The 22,341-nt window shown below is 37.1% G+C and overlaps 1 protein-coding gene and 1 long non-coding RNA gene across 5 annotated transcripts in view; one reads left to right on the top strand and one right to left on the bottom strand.

Moving 5' to 3' along the window:
• Nucleotides 1-22,341, bottom strand: part of fmn1 (formin 1) — a 36,181-nt gene that overhangs the window by 12,658 nt on the left and 1,182 nt on the right. The window contains exons 2-14 of one of the 2 annotated variants that reach the window (XM_016667974.1): nt 20,356-21,640; nt 17,577-17,725; nt 12,995-13,103; nt 11,404-11,465; nt 9,746-10,440; nt 8,557-8,695; nt 8,042-8,129; nt 6,969-7,030; nt 6,802-6,890; nt 6,139-6,268; nt 5,913-6,059; nt 5,260-5,319; nt 4,890-5,010 (exon numbers count right to left, since the gene is read on the bottom strand). In XM_016667974.1, the coding sequence (XP_016523460.1) occupies nt 4,890-5,010; nt 5,260-5,319; nt 5,913-6,059; nt 6,139-6,268; nt 6,802-6,890; nt 6,969-7,030; nt 8,042-8,129; nt 8,557-8,695; nt 9,746-10,440; nt 11,404-11,465; nt 12,995-13,103; nt 17,577-17,725; nt 20,356-21,610 (3,106 nt within the window). In that variant the 5' untranslated portion in view covers nt 21,611-21,640. Of the gene's footprint in view, nt 1-4,889; nt 5,011-5,259; nt 5,320-5,912; nt 6,060-6,138; nt 6,269-6,801; nt 6,891-6,968; nt 7,031-8,041; nt 8,130-8,556; nt 8,696-9,745; nt 10,441-11,403; nt 11,466-12,994; nt 13,104-13,273; nt 15,320-17,576; nt 17,726-20,355; nt 21,641-22,341 lie in introns of those variants that run through there. The other variant, XM_007540248.2, reaches the window with a different exon arrangement.
• Nucleotides 9,022-13,685, top strand: LOC103129153 (uncharacterized). 3 transcript variants are annotated; one of them, XR_001661325.1, is made up of 4 exons: nt 9,022-9,234; nt 13,037-13,105; nt 13,373-13,503; nt 13,594-13,685. It is a non-coding gene; the product is annotated as an uncharacterized LOC103129153 (long non-coding RNA). The 3 variants fall into 3 exon arrangements; XR_001661324.1 differs by lacking the exon at nt 9,022-9,234 and adding an exon at nt 11,477-12,430 and having other exon boundaries at nt 13,014-13,105; XR_001661326.1 differs by lacking the exon at nt 9,022-9,234 and adding an exon at nt 11,477-12,430.

Below are 22,341 nucleotides of genomic sequence, written 5' to 3' on the forward strand. Positions count from 1 at the left end.
TAACTCATCTTGCGACGCAACAGGATTTGAACTTTGTGTATGCGCATTATCACTTCCGGAATACGTTACCGGAATATCGATCGTTTTTTTTGTTTAACAAAAAGTTCCACAAATGGAATCACAGAAGGATGATTTGTCGTTAGCAGACTCCGACCAACAAATAAACATTAATCTGGATGAAGGAGACCAACTGTGCAGCAGCTATCCTTCCACCGCTGCTGAAGATGCTAACAGTGTTAGCACCGGACAGCTAGCGGAGCTAAGCGGAAGTCCTCAACATGGACCAACCATAGACACCACCACTTGCAAAAATACCCGTCCCGCTTATTGGGAGTGCAACAGAGAAGTTTTAGCAAAGGCTGGCTAGATGAACACTGGTGGTTGGAGTACAACGTGAGTAAAGACGCCGTGTTTTGCTTCTCTTGTCACCATTTTCTAAAAGGAAGACACAGATTCAACAAGACTGGACACAAGAATGCAGAAGCTTCTTTTAAAGTAAACCAAAATTAAAAATCACAGATGAAATAGCTGCATTAAACCATCTGAACATTGTAATGAAGCCATAAAATTATTCCAAAAGCAACAGGAAGCCTGACTACACAACTGATAATGATTGACATTAAATTTTAACATATTTGTAGCTTAAGAATGATAAAGTTGATGTTTTTGAGTTACTGTCAATAGTCAAAACATTTAACACAAAATCATATTATTTAGAAAGCAATATACTACCAAATAGTAAAGTATTTTTCACTAAAAATACTTTTAAAATGATGTCTGAGTTATTGTTTTTCATGAATGGTTTATTCTGCAAGTAGGTATAATTCTGGTAATCAAAAATAAACTAAAACAGAAAATATTTAGTCTAATTTAATGGATGACAGCAAGACAGAAATAGTCATAAAGTAAAACTATGTATTCTGCTATGATTTGCCAGTATCAGCTTTTCAGTGCTAATATTTTGGATTAAATTAGGAAGTTTTTGAAATCTAGAAATTTGACTCAAGTAAGAAGTAGCTGTCCAAGGAATTACTCAAGAGTAAAAAAGTATTTGGTAAAAAGTTCACTCAACTACTGAGTAACTGATCATTTACATTATCAATCATTTAACATTTAAAAATTACACCAAAAATTAAAGTTAAGTAGAAATTTTTGTATTTTAAGGACCAAAATGACAATAATTCATATAAATAACAAAATCAGGCAAAAGAAAAATGTTTCCAAATCAGTTTCTTTAAATAAAAAACTTATGAAACTTTAACAAAAACTACAGGTGTGTGTCTGCGTCTGGTGAATTTTTGGTTAAAATGTTCATTCAGTGGGAAGAAAACACAAGTAAGAGTAGAAATACTTTATAATAAAATTACAGAAGTAAAAGTAAAAAGTTCAGCATAGTAAAAATACTCCTAAAAGTAAATTGTTTTCAAAGAAGTAGATGTAAGTGAGTAAATGTAACTAGTTACTGCCCAGCTCTGATTACTCTGTCCCTGCTTCTGAGCCGTCTGGGTCCAATCTGTGGATCAGCGGAGCCAGTCTCCGGAGCCAGCCATAATGGAGCCGGGCTCCTGGGCTCTGACGCTTGATCCGCATCTCCCAGATAAGGTTACAAAAGAGAATAGTGTTTTCATTTAGGATTTGTGTAAACTGTCAAGGCGGCCTATCTCCGCGTTTCTTTTTGTCTGAATTTTGGTTCCGACTAAAAAGTTTTCTTCTGTCAGACTGAAGAGGTCACATAAACTTCACATAAACACAGACGGATGATAAAAATAAGGGCGTTGTCTGATGTGAGATGCATTTACACAAACTGTGAGTCTGTGGGAAAAGTAGCAAAGGAACTTGTGGGTTGCCAGGCAACACACTTAACCCCAAATTCTAGGCTGCGTTCACACTGCAGCCCGAAATGACCCAAGTCCAATTTTTATTTGTCATTTTTGCCGTAATGCGACCCGTATCTTATCGTTTCATGACAGTTTGAACAACACCTGTCGGATATTTTTTCGAATGTGATGCAGGACAGGTATCAAGTCTTTTCAAATGTGACCTGAATCCTATCGGCCAGGTCCTGAATGTCACTGATACGCGACAAACGTCACTATTCTGCATCCTGATGCGCTAAACCAGGAAGAAAAACAACAACCATGGCGGACAATAATGAGGATGAAGTTGTTACTGTACTGGTTCCGGTCAGACAACAACTTCAAAATCGTAAGCTATGCTTCACCGTTAGCATCTATGTTTACTTCACTGAGCACTTCTTCTTCTTCTTCTTCCTTTTTTTGGCGGTTGGAAAAACACTGAGCTCGTTCTTGTGTTATTGCGCCCTCTACTGCGCATGCGGGCCACTTTCAGGTTGTTTGCAGTTCACGTAACTTTTCAGCCAGATACAGGAGCTTGTTTTACTCAATAAAAGTAAAAGATGGAAAAGTACTGGTTCCACTAGCAGATTATTTCATTTGCAACATGGGAAAAATGTCTTCCACATGAAATAATCTGGCAGTGGAAATGAATCAAAAGGTGCTTCTGCAAAGTTTCGGTTGTTTTTTTACCCCCTAAATCAGGGATGTAAAACTCATTTTGATTTCTAGCCACAAGAGCCAGAATGTATTGATGAAACCCATTAATACACTTTTAAATTATTAATAAATAACTGTCTGAGTTTGAAAAATACTTATTCAAATTAAATAATATTGAACATTTTTCCACATTGATCAGTCATCCAGGATTTTGTGATTTTTTTTTTTTTTTTTGCAATTAAAATTGCAGATTTGTTGGTGCTAATTTCAAAATATTTACAGTAAATTTTATGATTCTTGCCCGTATGCAAGACGGTAACTTTGACTTTTGACATCGGTGATGGAATATAACTTGACATCGAGTAAGGCTAAGGAAGCAGTGTAGTAGAACTAAGACATACTGCCACCTACAGGTGGGAGTTAGTCATTTAAACCCAATGTTTTTGAACATTTTTGCAGAAAATGTGTAATTAGTGCAAAAAAAGTGATTGATTTTGGATTAATTTCCATGAAAAGAGGAGGGATTTGGTTGCTGTAATTTGGCAGCAAATAGATAAAAAAAACTGCTTTTATTTGATTGAAAAAATAATATTTAATTTCACAACTGTTATCTTTATGGCTCTGGTGTATATGGGGCAAATTTAAAGCAATGGTGGGCCTGATTCAGCCCCTGGCCTTGAGTTTAGTTTAATTGTACAGTAAATATTTTACATTAGAAGTACAAAAAGTTTGTAATTTCTAAAAATATCTAAAGTTTTTGTTTTCAAAGCCTGAAATTCAAACAGTTTATCAAGCCGGTATATGTCTTGACGTAAGGGTGTTTCGTCAGAAAATGGGGTCAAGATGAATGATTTAAGAGAAACTAAACCACAACAAAAGCGTCCGTTTCCAAACATGCACAGGGAGAGTGAAGAAAGACAAAAGCGTAGCTGGTAACCAGGCATGAGGGCAGTTCAAACAGACTGAACAAAAGGAAGCTGCCACTGCAGATCTAGATCCTTTGGTAGTTTGGGTTGAGACAAAGCTGTGTTGAGAGGAAGAGAAAGCTATCTGCTGCGCACATCTCAGGGCCACACGGGCGCCCAGGAGAAACAACGGAGCAGGTTAAAGATGCATGCTTCTCTGCAGAGATGCTGCAGATACTGAAGGTCTGGAGATTACATAAGCAGAAGGCAACAGTCTCCCTGCGCTGGCGACATGGGCACAAAAGGCACAACAATGGGAGATCTGATGGGCAGAGGGATTAGGAGCTGGATCTGGAAGGCGCCAGGCCAGTATATCAGAAACGCAGAAACTCACAGGGACACAACAAAGCAGTCAATCATAATCGTGCACCGCGAGCATTGTCTTCAGAGTGGCTGACTGGCATGCAGGATGGCGTCATGGGGGATAAGGAAGAGGAGAGGAAATCTTTTGTTCTGTCATCAAACTTTGCAGACTTTTAGTCCAGAGTAAAAACAGATCCTCAGTGGGAAACCAGACCGAGCAGAGGTTTGGTTGGCACACTGTAAAACATTTGAAGGTGGTTTAAGTTGAAAATGAAAGTCCACCTGCTGCCTTGAACATACAACTAAAGTCAGCAATAAAATTGTTTTGGTTTTAACTCAGAAATGTAAGTTTATGAAGTTGATTTAATAACAAGAGACAAGTTGTCTAAACTTTGTTTTTTAAGTTCATTAATCTTGAATTGTGAGTTTTAACTTAATGGTGCAATTTAAATCAAATAATTATTTCACAATATGCAAGAAAGAAACTGTCCTCACCTAGTTAAAGAGCCACATTTCTCTATTATTTTACTCACAATATCAAGTTAAAATAACAACTTATTTTACTTTAGAATAATTTAAATTCTTGTTTCAAATTGCATGAACAAAATTTCTGATTTCATAATGAATTTTATTAAACCATGCTCAAAAACATTTAGTGTGAACAGGACATTAGCCTCAAGCTTTGCGTTAAAATAAACATTTATTTAAAATAAAACATGAGAGTCAGATCAATGTGACGCACTTCTATCTCAGGATACAAAAACCTGCCGCTAAGCATTCTGGGAAATAACTCCCACTCTCGTCTTTTTCTTCTTTCAGTTTTTTAAGTGCTAACCTAAAAACTCTAGTTTATTAAACAATTAATAAAAAGTTAACACAACTTACTACTGTGAGTTTATCCTTCACAAACTCACACATTTAGGTTCAAAATCTAAAACTTGATCAATTTATTTGCCGTAAAGAGTAGAAGACAGTAGACACAACTAAATGCGGCTCAAATGTTTTGCAGTGTAGGAACATGTGCTGTGATGCATTTGTTGTCATGTTTTAACCTCAGATATCATGATTAAAGTCATATTTTTACATTTTACATGTTAGCGCCACGTACTTGTCAGGTCTTGTTCAAGCTGCCTCAGATCTCGGCTGAGGTCATCAAATTTGACCTGAGCCGCCATGAAGACGTCCTGAGGCTCAGGGAGAGGAAACATGGACTTTTCTGTTCCCGCGTTCTGAAGGAACACAAACAAAACATTAGCTTTCAATGTCCCTGCTCGGTTAATAATAATAAATAGCATTTAGCTTAGTAAATTGTTACTTTTAAGTCTCCACCTGGTCTCTGTCAATCGTCATTTCAAAAAGCTTGAAACTTATTTAGTTTTGCCATTTTTGACCATTTTCCATAGAAAACACACAAACACAAATGCTTAATTTAAAGCAACCTGTACAAATAACTAGAAAAATAGTTTAATGTCCAATACCTTGTCCACGTTGTGAAGGTAGAACGATACTACGTAGTCCACCAGGCAGATCCGGTTGTCCTGAGAGGAAATGTTGGAGCCACATCAGAAATATAAAATATAATATAGAACATTTGTTCTTTATCAGATGACATACCTAATTTAAAGATACAAGTATCTTAGTGTAATCTGAGCAATTATGTCTAAATATCTTTTTTGTAGCTGACTATTGTCAATCAGTCTACCTTATTGTTTGTGATTTAATATGAAATATTCTGTGTTTATATAGATATACTGCAATTATGTTTGTTGTTCTGTAAACATAATTAGCCATGCATGTAATCTTTTTTATTGCACACATATAATATAATTGAATCCAGAAGGCTTTGTTGAAAAATGTAATAAATATGTAACAACTGAATTGATTTACAGTTTCGTAAAACAAACTATTATGTTTGTTTTGTTCTCAAGAGATTCCAAATACAGTTAAAATTGTTGGTTTATATATAATAATATTCAAAAGACCTCAAAAGTTGTTTTTTTTAGGTCTTCTAATACCACCAGCATTAGAAGTTTCCAGACCGTTTTGCTGCACTGTTCACTGTAAAACATGTGAAATGAGTAAAAGCATGCAGGAAAAGAGTCCTTGTTCATCTGCAGATATCGGCGCTCACCCTGCTTTTGACGTCTTTCAGCTTTGGGAGGATTTCCAGACCAAATCCGTCGGCCTGGCCTCTGATCCTGCTGCCTCCGTTCATGTGGTTTCCCAGCGCCAGCACCAGTCCCATCACCTCCCTGACACTGCTGCTCTCCAGCAGAACCTGTAAACCAGATGCACTCATTTGACTGGGAGCTGATGTTTACTGAAGTTCTCCGTTAAGGCTTTTTTCTGATGCCCACCTTGCAGACACATGAGACGGAGCTCAGCTTGCGTTTGACTGAGGAAATCCCATCGGTGAAGGTCGACTGGAAGATCATGCAGCAAGCTCTCCCAGGAAAGTCTGGAATCTGAGACAGTTCATACAGGAACCTGGAGAACATTCATAGAAATTATCTTCTGATACATTTCATGTCAGCATAGTATGGGGAAAGTTTTTCTGCCATAATCCGAGAGCACAGAGTTTCAGTCTGAAAGCAGGACTTCATGTCTTTCTTCTCAAAACTTGTAATGCCCACACTCAAAACTTCTGCTCTCTCTCAAATATTCACTCTCAATAGTAACCTGCAGCACTATTGATTGTGCTGCAGGTTGCTACAATCAGTAGTAGCCACACAGGCACACCCACTAGAAGGAAACAAACGCATCCAGTACAACACTTGGATTCTATTGGCTGAGAGGTTGCCAGGCGACAGTACTTTTCTGTTCCAAGTGCAAGCGAGCAAAGACGAGGAAAAAGGTTTGAGAGAGCACAGTGAATATTTCAAAGAGAGCAGACGTTTTGAGTACAAGTATTAAACATTTTGAGAACAAAGACATGAAGTCCTGCTTTCAAACTGAAAATGTGCTCTTGGATTATGTCATAGTTGATTTTGACCACAAAACGAGTGAACATAAAAACTGACTGCTCAGGTTTGTCCAGCAGTTTAACATCATCTTCCTCAGACGATTCGTAGTGTTTCCTGATCTTCTCCAACTCATCCGGTTGAGCTCTCTATCAGCAAAATCACATTTTAAAACAAAACTCTGAATATTTGCTTAAGATTCAGAAAGCTTTGTGTGTAGTACAAACATTTTCATAAAGGGCTTCGATGGCGTCCAGGTCCACCACAGAATGATCCACAGTCAGAACAGCTGAAAGAATGAAAAATATATTTTAGATGCACAATAAGCAGGTCATGAAATCCACATTAACCTTTAAAAGTATTTGTTACTGTCAGCTTATTGACACAGTTTGGTGGGAAAACTTCACATATTTTCTCCTACTACTCTCCAATATTGTTTTTCCTTTGTTTTTTCTTTCATACGTATTTTTTTTTCTTTTCTGCATATTTGCTTTTATTTCCCATAGAAAAGATTTGGTAGTTAATACTTGCTAAATTAATTCAGAAAATAAAAATAAATAAATAACACAGTGGATAAAATCATAACTACTCCTATGAAGCCCAAATTTATTCATACCTTAGGATTGTTTAGATTTAAAGTTGCATTTTATTTTATCTTTTTAATCTGTCTGGACTGTTCCAAGCTGCTAATATTACGGATCAGAAAAAAAAAATCAAAACATTTTGGCAAAATTAAAAGATAAATTGTCAAAATGTCAATTTAAACATCAACAATTATGAGATTTTTAGATTTATTATTGAGAAGGGTATGGATACTTTTGACAAACCAGCTTTCAATAAAATGTAAATAAAGGCAGAGTATTCATCTTTTCTACATTTATACTTCTTTAGCATCGTTTTAACATTCTCAGAGATGCCTCTCTTATTTCCAATAAAAAACTAACTTTTTGGTTGAACAAAAATCGTTGTTAATCTATTCCTGCTAACGATATGAATAATCTTTACTATAATCTCCATATAATGCAAACAGTATTTAATTGTAGTATTAATTCACATCTACATCATATTCAATGCCTTCAGATTTAAGGTATCTTTTGAAAATAACTTTTAAGCCCACGTTGCAGAATAAAAATAGTTTTTCTTATTCTTCTGATGTAATATTCTAATTTTAAATGTGACGTTTTCTTTATCTAAAAGAGGAAAAATCATCATAATTAACAAAAATAAAGGCTTTCAAACCTCCAAATCTACATGATTCCAGTTTATAAAACTGGTGTTTAAATGAGTAAAATCCACCGACCTTGCTGAATATCTTTCATCTCCAAATGGAGGCTGGATATGAGGATGCCCACAGCCTGAGAGCGTTTGCTGTCCAGCAGCTTAATGATCTAAAAACAAACGGTTACCATGACAACCTGGCCATCAGAAACCATCAATGAGGCGTTAGTAACGAATACAGATCATGTTACAGTGTTTCCTTCTACTTGTCAGTATCATATTTTGCTATTTTGAATCATGAATTTAGTTTTAATTATGTGTTGGTGAAAATCAATGTTGTTAAATGTTTAAAAGAGACAACAAAGAAATTGAAGTTTTTATTCAGATCACACATTGGAAAAATTATTCCAGTTAACAAATTATAATTATTAAAACCTAAAACCACGAGGATTTTAACTAACTTTTGTTGGTAAGAACTGAAACGTTCAGAAATTGGTTCCCAAAAGTATTGGTATTGTCTCCCTCTAGTGGAGAAACAGTATATTCTCAGTAAGTTTCTGGAAGCTGAGTGTTTTATGTTTGAAGGAAGCTTCATACCTTTTTGGCTTTGGCTTTCCTCTCATAGGCCTGAGACAGCGGCTTCCTTTTCTCCATCGTTGTTGTTTTAGCAAAGAGATCCTCAAACTCATTGGCGTTTATGTGTGGTTCCTCTAACATGTTCCACAGCGAGTAGTTACTAAAGGACGGAAAAGTAAATCAGTCATATTAACTTAAGAAGTTAGTTTCCAATATGCCCCATGTATTAGCCTTTTGGAATATTATTTGACTCAACCTGAAAACATTCTTGAATGTCGTTATTTATTAGAGAAAAACTGCAACATGCCAAAGCTACATTATTATTAATCCTGTTTTAATATATTGTTTTTAACACTTTAAGAACTTTTTTGTGTAAACTCTTAGAAATGATGCTTATTCTATTCTATTTTGTGGTGCACATTTATTTTGGTTGTTTTATATTTTTTAAATATGTTTACATATAATTTATTGTGTTTTTTTCCCCCAAACATGAATTAATTATATTTTGTTTGCATTTTGGCCTGTTAATCTGTCTGCAAGCTTTTCTGAGGTTGAGATGGGAGCAATAGTGACGAAGCGGAACCTATATTTGGCGGGCGTTGCTTCCGGGTTCGCTTTAGGACGAACTTCCTATTTGCTTCAGACGCTAACGGCATCGCTTCGGCCGTCATTACTGAATCCTGTTTTAATATTCTTCAGGTCAGTAAACTGTGAAAACAACCAAAACTACTCTGTAAGATGTTTACCTCTTATTTGATCAGCAGGTAGCATTGTGTTTCGGTTTCTGTGCATCTTTCTGCTAATAGCTGAAAGTTTTATCAGGTGAGGTTTAGATTAGCACCATGCTAACCTACACCTGGGAAGTCTTGCGGGTCTAGCTGATTGAAAGACCGTGATGTCTTACTAATTTCGGGTTTTATGAGTTTTATTTTGCGTTTGTTTGAATAACTTTTGGTGAATGTTGCTTGGTGACTCATAAGGTAGCTCAGAGCCTGAGAGTGTGGTTGACGTTAAAGGAAGAGAAACTATTCTTTATTTATGAAGTGTGAGAATTCTGACGTTAAAGTTGGAACAACTTTATTTTTGGGTCTTATTTTATTTTTTTATCATTATTAACTTAAAATCAGTTTATATGATAAACCGATAAAAATAAATATTGAATATTCAAAATAAACTTCCAATCAATTTAGTTTTAAGTGCTCAAACCTACTTGTCTTCTTGGATCTGGATTCTGGTCCAGTAAAGCGGCTTCATGGCTCGGGAAGGTTCCACTGCTGGTTTCCTTGGAGGTTTTTCGGCAATGACGCCCCCTGGTGGTGGAGGAGGTGGCGGGTGAGCGACACCTGGTGGTGGTGGAGGTGGCGGGTGAGCGACACCTGGTGGTGGTGGAGGTGGCGGGTGAGCGACACCTGGTGGTGGTGGTGGTGGCGGGTGAGCGACACCTGGTGGTGGTGGTGGTGGCGGGTGAGCGACACCTGGTGGTGGAGGCGGAGGAGGAGGCGGCGGTGGAGGAGGAGACAAACTGTCTTGTTTCTGAGAACTAGAGGGATGACTCTGAGGTAACGTTGAAACCACAGAAGAAGACAAAACTTCTCCTGTGGAAACTATGTCTGGATTTTTGGAGGCTCCCATTGACTGCCGAAGATTCAAGCAGGTTGTCATGGTAACGTCACCATCTTGAGGACTCGTGATGAGGTTTTCTCGGTCAGTCTGGATGCTGACATTGCGGAAGCATTTGTCTAACAAGCTGTCGGTTGTGGAAACGGCAACATCTTTGAGCCCCTCTGGATGCTGGCTCCAAACATGTGAGACTTTAGCTTGTAGCTCCTCAAGCATCAACTCCAGGCGAGCAACATTGTCTCTGTTTTCGTCCCTCAGTTTGCAGAGCTGATGCTCATAATCCTCCTGATATAATGTTCGTAAAAGAAGAAAATAGCATGGTCACTCACTTTGGCAATCAAACATTTTTTTTTTTTTTCTTGGACCAAGAGCAGAAAACTGAAGACTGTTGTGGAATGAAAAACTTTGTTGAGCTGAGTCCCAAACTACTATGTAATTAATTATTATTTTAAAAATCTTTTTAAAGAAATTTTCTTTGAATTTTTTGGAGAAAAAGTCTTAATGAGAATAAGAGCGATGATAGCAGAAATTAGAAAAGCTGTCGGAAGGGAGAATTGTGTTGCAAAAAGTATTTCTAAAAAAGAAAACAAAAAATACTTTATCATGGATGTTATGTTCTCAACTTATTTTCAAATAGTTTTTATTTGTTATCTGTGCTAGCCACATACTAAAGTAAAAAAAAAGCTTAAATGTAGTCATTAATGCTGTTTTAACATTCATAGACATATTGATTTTATGCTGTTTTTAATATTCCTTTGGGCATTAAACCAATCTGTCCTATTAGAAAGGGTTTTATTGATTTGAACATATTTTTACAACATATTGTATTGTAGATCAAATACATGTAGTAAATCTTCCAAAAAAATCTGAAAATTTTGATTGATCTACAATACAATATGTATTGTATCTCAGGAATCTCAGAAATATTCTAGAAAAAATGTGGACATTTTTCTGAGTTTCAAAAGTAGAAATTTTTCAACTTTTCAAAGTCAGAAATTTTCTTGTTTTTTTGTTTTGTAGAAAATTTCTGAGAATTTTTTTTTTGTCAGAAATTTACTTTTTCTTTTTCTTTATCTGCAAAAGCCTAAAAACTGTCGTATACTTTTGGCCTTTTATAAAATGCAAATGTTTATTTTCTAATGAGTCTTGAGATTCTATTTGTTGCAATTATGTGCAATCTGAAACTAAGAATTGAGAATTTTTAGAAAATCTTAAAAATGTAGATACTTTTATGTATCTTATACTGACCTGTAGCTTCTCCTGCTCCTGTTTGCATTCTCTTTTCAGCTGCAGGAGAGCGGCCTGATGCTCTAACAGGAAATAGAACAGCATACAATAACAAAATACAGCTTTAGCTTCCCAGAAATAAAACTAAACAAGACCTCTCAAAATGTCAACATTTCTCTGGAGCCAAAGAAATAATTGGGAAAAACCACAACAATCAAACATCTACATGTGACCAGATGATTGCTGCAGATGCCTAAAGATCCAAGAAGACAACTTTCTCGCGAAAAGGCAAAAAGATGGCCGCTCACTTGTATCTTGAGCAAACAGTTTAAGCAAACATTCATCTGCTAATAGATGACTAGAATTACTGAAAGGTAAATTAAAAAGTGTGTTTACTGTCGTCTTTCTGTTTGCAGAGATGTGGGTGTGTACAGTGAAGCTCAGTTTCACCACTGCTCAGACATTTTATAAATTCCCTCAAGTCATGAAAAATATTAAACTAATGATGCAGTAATATACTTCTTTCAACACTTTAGATTTTCTTTGATTCATTATAACAATAATGTACTGGAGAAAATCTTGTTTAATGAAGGAAAATTTGAACGTTTAGTTTTTTATGCCTATAAAATACAACGAATTAAATTTTAACAGTGACAAGTGAAAATCCAAGACTTTTTTGCAAGGCCTCCTACTCTAATAAGATTTAATAGCAAACATATTTTTACCTGATAATCCGGCAGACTCGGTTCGATTGGGAACCAAAATTGCAACATTTGTTAGATTTTCATTTGCTTTGGTTCGTTTCACACTGAAAAACCTGCCCCACCTACCCGTCGCCTGTGGGGGCGCTGCAGCAAGAACTACTGAAGGAATCGACACAAAACCTCTGAAGAAGGCCAGCGCAACTTCCTTCTTCATGAAATGTAAACAAAAATGGAGCGGCGTCTGATTTTAGTGGATGTAGAATTTCTCCACTGGTATACATTACTAGTTTGGATATCGCATTTTAGCCGCTAACGCTAGCGACGCTCCGGTAGGCGCCATTACTGTGAGTCATTGAGTCACATCCACAAAACCGTACTGTTCCAGTGCTCTTATTTCTTACCTGATTTGCAATAAAAATCTAAGTGTTTGTTGTACTATTCTGGAAATATTTGCGATATTTGAGCTTATTTATGACTGTAAATATGACTTTTTACTCTGTATAGATCATGGAATATGATCTGACATCAATTAAAGCTGAGGCAGCTGTTTAGCACAAGTAAGAAAGTTCTTGACAACTTTTGAGAAAAATCTGCAATAAACTTCCTATTATATATTAACGCAAAGAAAGGCAGGGAATTTCCACGATAATTCTCAAGAAACTGGACGGATTGATATAATTTGGCAGTAAACAAATAAAAACTGCATTGATTTAATTGATAACATGATATTCAAACACATTTAGTGTTTAGTCTAGAATCTAGAGGGCCACATAAAAAGCTACGGCGGGCTGGATTTGGCCCACGGGCCTTGAGTTTGACACCTGTTCTGATTAAAACGGATTAAACAGGGCTGGACTGAATGGACCCTAAAATAGGCAAAAACATCACCGTTAAAAACTGATCAGTACCTGCTTCTGTATACTTCAGGCCAACCTTTTCTTCCTTGAAAGGTGGCCACACGGCTTGCAGGCGACCAGGAGTTTTTTCCTCTCCTTCTTCTGCTGTGGGCGTCTCCGACTGTAAGTTAACCACAGAGTTATTTTGACTCTTAAAATACAGTCTCTGCTCCCTGTAGCCATAATCAGAAGCTGTGCAAAGTTTTTAAGCATGCATTTATCATTCTAAAAGGATTTTGCATGAGTTTCTGCCAAGAGTTTCTGCATGAAACATAAACGATGCTTTCTTACTTTTTCATCACATGCATCGTTCTTCTTTTTGGAGGTTCTCTCAAAAATTGTTCTCAGCACATCTTTATCGTTTCTCATCTTTTTCCTCACTGCGTCCAGGTCGATCCTCTCTGTCGAGTCTTTCTTCAGAGGTTTTGGTGTGAAAAAGGCCTTGAAGGCATCAAAAGCAGCTTCCGCGCTCGACAGAGGTCTGGTTGGCTCGACTGGTTTTGCATCTTCTTCTACTTGAGGTTCTGGACGTTCTTCATTTCCATCCAACTGGGTTCTGATTTCATCTTGATGTGGTTCAGTCACCAAATCTTCATCTTCTTTATCCCCAGGAGTTATCTGGTCCAGAAATCCGTTCTGGGTCTTTGTGTCGCTCTGTTTTTCTGTGGAAACTGGACTTTTTGCAAACGGAGGACTCTGTTTGATTTGAGCGGATGTGCCGTTCTCAGCCCCACCGATTCCCTTCCTCAAGACCCGCAGGCCGCTGAACAGAGCCGGGAGCGCGACCTTTTTGTCTGTTGGGCATCCTGGAGAGAAAGTAGCTCTTGTCAGAGTTGATCCAATCGGAGGATTAACAGTTTGTTTATTAATATAAAGTGGAACGTCATTTGGGCTGGAAAGGAGACGTGCAGATGCATCTTCTTCATATTCCGAATATTTCCTCTTCTCTTTACCTTCAGTATCCTCCAACTCTTGTTCCTGTCCTTCAACAGCGCAAGTCAAACGTTTCACTATTATCACAGGATGTTTGGTTTCCACTGCAGAATGCACGAGTGGGAAACAGTCTTCCTGAAAATGTACACCATTATTTTCAGTCTCTTTTATGTCATCCTGCTTATCGTTTTGGGGACATTTTGGGGAAGTAGCTTCATTTATTCCGAATTTGTCCAGTAACAGATCAACTTCCTTGCAGCTATTAACTTTGTCTTCAACTGCTGAGTTAATCTGATGGTTATTCGGCATCCAACTCTCTGTATCTGAAGCAATTTCAGAGATTTCAACCCAAGCTTTCAGTTCCTCTAGGCTGCACTGTTTGCTTGTTTGGTTTTCTGTAAAAGACGCATCACTTTGCAGAGATTTTGTGAAATAGCATCCAGAGCCATTAAATGGGTTAGAAGCGTCTTCAGACTTTATTTTGCCGTTAACGTTTGTCAGTATGTCTTCATTTTCTGCCTCCATTGGGCTACTTAAAGTTCTTGGCTTTTCCATTTGATTCAATCTGAGATTTCAGAGAGGATTTTTAGTCATTTGTTAAATTATTTCATTGTTTCCAGCAACTTTAAAGGATCGTTAGCAAGGAAACTTCACTTTCCTGTTTCAGTCTTTTCCTCCAGTTTGGCGAAAGTGAACCAATGAATCCTTTCCACAAGTTGCTCCTACAAGTGGGAGCAGCTCTCAGTGATTCAGATGAGCCGCAGAAATCCACAGAAGGAATGGAAAATTTCCCAACTCCTTTTCCATGGCGCTGCTGGTTGGAGTGACTCAGCTCTGCCACATGCCGTTAAAATCCCATCCGAGTCCCGGTTTCAGCCTCTGATCCCTGGCCGGTTTCCTCCTCATTGCTGGTTGTTTACCTCCTGGTCGCCGTCCTGCAGACCGGAGCGCAGACAGATGGCGTCTCCAGCTGAGCCCGTCTCTTACGACACCCTGACATCCTAAAGGGAGTCACGCAGAGCAGATGGAGCAGCGCCACACCCACAGCAGAGGGAGGGCAAACAAGACGGCCAGGGATCCCTTGTTAAACATTTGGTAGGTAAATGCAATGCCAACTGGAGCTGGCTGGCTGTGCAGTGGTCCAATGAAAAGTTTTAAAATTAATTAATTACATCTTGCATTCTGAACCAAACTGAATATCTAACTTTCACTTCACTTGAATATTAAAGAAATGCTAACATTTAATGAGGTTTTGCACAAAAAAGTCAAGAAAAGTAGAAAAATAATTCAAATAAAGCTGCAAATAATCATAATTATTGTGATTTAAAATGCCAAACAAAACAAAAAACATCTTAAACAGTAACCAGATACATAGTGTAAATATACAATATATAAATAAATTTCTTAAATGATCTTGTATTACACTCAAGTTATTCTGATTAAAAATATATATAAAATGGTTACAAATGAAACAAAATTAAAACAAATGCATTTTTAAATAAATCTAAAAAATGAATTGCCTTAATATGAAAACAATTCCCAAATAATTACAAAAATAATTGGAGATTTATTTTTAAATTCTCAGAAATCAATTAAATGATAGGAGGGAAAATGTTTTTAAAGTGCCAAAATGTTACACAAGGAGCCAAAAGATTCCCACTTTCTACTCCACTGAAATAATCATTAATAAACAGTTTTATTAATATAAAAACATAAAAATGCAAATGTAAACGTCTTGTTTTCTTATCTAGCTTTTGTTTGAGTTGCTCTTCCATCTCAGGCTCCACCTTTGTTTGCCAGCAGGTTAGAGGCAGAGGAGTGATAACAGGACTTTATTACAATGTTTACGTTTCTCTACATGGGAGCAGCTTTAATGAGCTGCACTTTAGATTTCTAATCTAATGGAGCTAAACTTTGATGTTTATGTAAATTCATGAAAGAATGCATGAATATGATCCTCCATTTTATCCAGCATAAGAAAAGTAGTGATGTGCTGCAGCAAAAAAACTTTATATGAAACTTTAGTGCTGTAGTTAATATAAGATGACAACTTTTTTCTTTATTTTGCAACAATCAGTTTAATTTACCACAATTGCATGAAAATGAACAGATTAAAAAGAAGATATAAAGGTAATACAACACATTTTTATTGAAAATTTTAAAATTGGCATTATCATCAACAAAGTAACTTCAAGTAATGACTTTTTCTAGTTATTTCTTTAAATTTAATTTTGAAATATAAATATTGTCTTCTAAAAGTTGGTGGTAATAAGAAAAATAAAAAAAAGTTGGATAAATAAAGAAAGCCAGGGTTTCCCCCAGTGTATTATAAGCCTGGCGGGCCACCAGGCTTTACTTGTGCCCCCACCAGGCTTAGCATCGCTTATTTATCTAAGATTTTTTAAAAAATGTTTGCATTTTTAAGACTTTATAGTTGGTGTCAAGGTATTAATCTTCCAGTCTTTCAGTAACACAAGTGATATTTTCAAATTTCCTGTCAACTTAAAAAAAAAATTAACTCAAAAAAACAACAGGTCTCTGGATGAATGACTGCCTTAGAGCCCAGCCACCGGGCTTTCCAGGTTTTCTGGGGGAAACCTTGAAAGCTGTTTAAGTAATGTTCATAATTTAAATCCAACATCTTGTTTCGAAATCTGTTATTGTGGAACTTAAAAAGGGATTGCTTCACAAGCAGAAGTCGGATTCATTCGGTCTGTAAATGAGATCCATCCTCATTGTGCAACAGGCCTGCGGCTCACTGAGGAATCTGCTCAGTTTTTCCTCTGGGGGTCAAATGAGGTCATGAGCAAACACAAACGGCATCCTATGATATGAACTGTAGACATTTATTATTTAGTTTTCTGTTTCATTCTGACAGTACATCATAAATCAGTGCAGTACAAATCCTACTAAATGTATTCGGCTCATGTTTCTACATTTTTAGTGCATCAGGAGCTTCATGTCAGAAAATATAAACATGTTTTTATACAGATACAGCTCTGGAAAAAATTGAGACCATTTAAAATGATCAGTTTCTCTTATTTTACTTTTTATAGTTAAATGATTGAGTAAAGTGAACATTGTTCTTTTATTCTATGAACTACTGACAACATGTCTCTGAAATTACAAGCAAAGATTTTGTATTTGCAGAAAATGAGAAATGGTCAAAATAACAAAAAAGATGCAGAGCTTCCAGACTTCAAATACTGCAAAGAAAACAAGTTAATCTTCATTTAGAAACAACAATACTAATGTTTTAGCTCAGGAAGAGTTCAGGAATCAACATTTGGTGGAAAAACCAGGATGTTTTCAACGGGGTTCACTGCAGTGGGCTCCTAATTTGTTCCAGAGTTGCATATATGTTTGTTTGTTTTCCAGTTCATCAGACAGTGAAAAAGTAGAGAATTTGGTGGTGCAAATATGTAATGTAAAGGAATATTTTTCATCAAATCCTGAGACTAATGCCACAAAGAGGTTCGATTGTTGGCTCAATAGATGTAGGGTGAATTTAGACGGCATTTTGGTTCAAGGTATTTAAGAATGTTTGTACAAAATGTCCACATTTTGAACTTGCAACTTATTTAAATATTTTCTGCCTCCTAATAAAGCATTGTAAGAACCAGAACATTTTTTTTTAAGTGATAAGTTTTATTTGGCTCACCGTCAGATGGGAGAGTTCATCATCAGGAGCAGTGATGTGCAGGAAGTCGACATGTTTTGGTCGTGATGGATGAAAGAGAGACCTGCAGCGGGACAGGGACTCCTCCACTTCCTGCTGCCAGATCTCCTCCTGCCTCTGCAGGGCTTCATCTGCAGACAACAACATGCAATCCATCTTATACACATCATTATTTCAGAGATTTTTCATTAGCTATTTTATTTTTCAGGGAAAAAAGGCACAAATATTGCACAATATTATTTTGAAACTCCAAACTCTGATAGAGGTACTCTTGTTGAATAGTACTTTGCTTTCTGTGTTTTTACCAAACCCCAAAATTTTAGGTTAGTCAATGTTGATTTTAGGATTGTAAATTGCAACCAGCTGCGTTTCCATTTACCATATAATTGTACAATTTGATACTTTCAAAATAAATTTGCTTAATGAAAGAAGAAACTAATTTGTTTTAAAATATAGTTTTGGTGCTAGGATGAGGTGTGCTTTATGGCCATGTGGAAATGGGTTTATTTCGCAAAACTGCAATAAAATTACTTTTTTTTGTGTCACGTGATCAACTGGATGTCGCCTCTGGCACAAGCCACGAAAAAGAAGGCAGGAAATGGCAGGCGTATATTGCCGCTGCATGTTTTTTAATGATTTATTGCGTTAAGAAAGTTATTCGCGTGTTTTTTAATTGTGTTTCTTATTTAATATAAAGACCGCAATTGTGAAATTGTGTTTTTTCAACATTGGCACAATATTTGCGCACATTTGTAATGGAAACGCAGCTACGATAAGTAAAACAACGTTTCTTTAAACTGTACTGTTACTGTGGGGAAAAATCGTAACTATAGTGAAATAAAATTAGGAGTAGGTTACATTCATTCCACTACATAAGAGCTCACTGATGAATTTTCATTACGGATGTCCTTCACCTCATGTGAGCATGCAATTAACTTTACCCGGAACCATCAAAGTGATGCTCGAACCCATTTATCCTCAAAATAAAACCTAAGCCAAAACGTTCAATCACTCCTGAGGCATAAAACAACTTTCTTTTTGCCTGATCCAGGTCAAATCCAAACCTACACGAGTTTTCATATCACGATTTAAGAGGTAATTCAACACGCACTTTAATAGGGATGTCAAACAGTAAGGGGTGATTATTCTCAGACTGCTACACATCCCCGGTAAGAGCATTCAGCGACCCAGAGGAGACTGCAGCAGATAGCCAGGCTTCAGTCTGAGCTTTAAAGGCAGCGTGTTTTAAATCGATGTGTAAATCTGACAGTCAGGGCTCAGCATGGTGCTGCTCTTTCCTCTGATGTTCACTCAACTGATCAACCATTAAAAGTCAGTCACGTTGTTCCCTCCGCGCTGTACCACCAGGGAAGACTTTTTAAATATTTGGTTCCCTCTATGCTTCTTTACTGTACTCTATTCAGGGTGAGTAATGTGGGAATCATTACAATGTGACTTTGAAAAATAAAGACTTCATTCTCGTTTCATTTAGGTCACAAATCCGGCCCACCATAGCTTTTTACGTAAACGTCTGCACACTTAAGAGGAACAGTGAAGAGTCCTTGTGCGCAAATATTATTTTATCTATCAGATCTAAGCAGTTTTAAAACTATATACTGGCAATTTACATCAATCAGTTCATCCAATTTTTCGTGGAAATTCACCCAAAATCAACAGATCCGCGCATTTTTCGCACCAATTCATAATTGTGAGTTTATTGCTAATTTTCCCACATAAAATGTCATAAAGTTAGCTTCGGTTAAGCTAACCGAGTTAGCATCACTTAACGATGCTAACTCGTTAAGTGATGCTAACCGTATGCTAACTCGGTTAGTTAACCGAGTTAGCTTATGTTAGCATAGGTTGGTTTAACCGAGCGGTGAAACTAACCTATAATTTAACTCGGTTAAATTATTCTAATTTAACCGAGTTAGCATTGTGTATGCTAACTCCCACCTGCAGGTGGCACTGTTTCTTCTGCTACACTGTTTCATCATCTTGCTTGAATTTAATTTAAAATGTTAATCTATGGTTTGACCAACAATGTACAAAACTTTACATTTACTTCATTAATTAAAGTAATTAATGAAGTATTTAACTTCTGTAATACTATCTTCTGTAAAAGATAATTTAACTCTGTTAAATTATCTTAATTTAACCGAGTTAGCATCGTGTATGCTATCTCCCACCTGCAGGTGGCACTGTTTCTTCTGCTACACTGCTTCATCATCTTACTTGAATTTAATTTATAGTCCGTGATCGAAGCACAAATGTAAAATTTCTTGGAAATCTTTCTAAATTAGCTCCCGTAAATCTGCGATTTTGATTGCAACAAATAAAAAAGTGATATTCTAGATTGATTATCAATGTAAAAAATTTTCAATATTTAATATTTAAGAGAACTTATCAAATGCAGAAACAACTAATTTGTGAATATTTTAACAATTTGTTCATGGGTTCTTTTAACACATTCTGGCACAAGCGGATATGTGCAACATTTAAAAATAAGATGCATAATTATGCTAAACATGAGTTGAAAGCTTTTGACTTCTAAAATTGCAAAGCAACATTAAACCTAACTTTTTTGTGTTTAAAATTTTAATTAAAAATGTTATATTTTGATATATTTAATGAAGTAAATGTAAAGTTTTGTACAATGTTGGTCAAACCATAGATTAACGTTTTAAATTAATATTAATTAATCTTAAAGGTAAATTTTTCATGGAGCTGTTCATTTGTAAAGTATTGGAGGCATTTTTACCAGAAGATAACAGATAATCTTCCTTCAGCTGCAGAGTTGACCAGATTAGCTTCTCATCATTTTTCGCTCCTCCTGGGTTTGTGGCGTCCCTTTTGCAGCAACTACCCAAAGCATCCAGTGAGCCTTTTTCTGACTTGATCCAAACTTTCTTCTTCTCAGATTCTTGCCAGTCTGTCATGTCGGTCAGGCTTAATGTGAGAGGAGAAGACAGGAGGGGGGACAAAGTTCCTGAGCTGCTGGATGCAGAGGGGATTGGAGAGACGCCCTCTCTTCCCGGTAGACTGTGCGACGTTAACGGAAAGGTTAAGTGATGAGAATGTGACGTTGGATTCATCTCAGTCGGATCTTCTGGTTTTCCTAAAACTTTAGATACTCTGTTCTGATCTTCCAGCCATCTTGTAACCTGTTGCAAAGCGTCTAAAGATGCCAAATTGCTGCCATCTTCCTCCTCGCTTGTTTCTCTGATCCAGTCTGAGCTGGTAAGACTGACGCGGCGCAGAATCCCCTCCACCTCCCTGATCTTTCCCATCACTCTCTCTGCCGCGACTACAACTTCAGTTTCCTCTCTCTTGTGTTTCTGGTCTGCAGTTTTACTGCTGGGACTTAACATCTCGTTATCGTATTCGGAAAGCTCGGTGTCAGAGTCGGCCTGGTTTGCAGAGAAGACCTCCCATCTCTGGGAACGTCCAGGAGAAGCAGCTGGCAGCTTCACTCTCCAAACCGGCTTCAGCAGCTCAGAGGAAGAAGTCCTTATGTGCTCCATTTCCCCTTCTGCTGCTCTTCGTCTTCTTTCTGTTGCTTCATGATCAACTGTTTGGCATTTTCTCCATCTTGCTTGGCCTGGCATCGCTCTGAAGTTATACGTCGACGCCTCTTCTGCTCTCTGCCTTCTTTTATGGGGAATTTGGATTCCATGTGATATTTGTAAGGCATCCCAGCTCTCTGTGTAGTAATTTGGCTTCAGTTTTGTTGCTTGTTGGTTGCCCATCCTCATAAAAGCCTGGCACTCGGGCCAGGAGTTTACCCCGTAGTCCTCCAACGATTCATCTAAGGCATCTAGGGTTTCTCTGAAGTCTGCGAGGCTGAATTTATCTGCCTGATTGTGCTTTACTGGTTCAGCTGAACCCTCCTCTTCACGCTGAGAGGTTGGCATTTGTTGGGTGCATGAATGAGCATCAGAGACTGTAGATGAACTCTGACAGATCTTCTCTTTTAGAAGTTTGTAAAAGCTTAAGGAAGAATATGTGCTCTCCATGCTGGTGTTTGTAGGTGACGATTGTTAGACCTGAAATAAGAAATAAGACTTATGTTTTTGCGCTTTTTTAGCTGTCAATTTAGTTTCTTTTTACTGCAAAAAAAAATCAAAATCTTACCAAATATTTTTGGTCTAGTTTCAAGTGCAAATATCTTAGGCTGCGTTCACACTGCAGCCTGAAGTGACCCAATTCCGATTTATTTTGTTTTAATGTGACCTGGATCTGATCTGTTCATGACAGTCTGAACAACAGAAGATTTATTTTGAATGTGACCCAAGACACTTGGATATCCCATACTATCTGATCTTGTCGCATTCATCCGACCTGAAAGTCATCGATACTCGGCAAACGTCACTATTCTGCGTCCTGATACGCGGAAACGGGAAGAAAACAACCATGGCGGACGATAGTGAGGATTAGGTTGTTAATATGCTGACTTCGTTGGATAACAACTTTAAAATTGTACGCTATGCTCCACCGTTAGCTTTCGTGTTTACTTCTGCAAACACTGAGCACTGCTTCTTCTTCTTTATGGCGGTTGGAAAAACACTCTCTATGTGTGACGTTATTGCGCCCTCTACTGCGCATGCGGGTCACTTTCAGTTCGATTGCAATTTACACTGAATTGCAATTCAGTGTGTGATGTGAACACACGTCACTTGTGTTCACATCACACAAGAGATGTGGAATGTGAACAACCAAAAAGAAAACAAGAACAAATCAGATTAAA

This window comes from Poecilia formosa, unplaced genomic scaffold (genome assembly GCF_000485575.1).
Source record: "Poecilia formosa unplaced genomic scaffold, Poecilia_formosa-5.1.2 Scaffold1, whole genome shotgun sequence".
NCBI lineage: Eukaryota > Metazoa > Chordata > Actinopteri > Cyprinodontiformes > Poeciliidae > Poecilia > Poecilia formosa.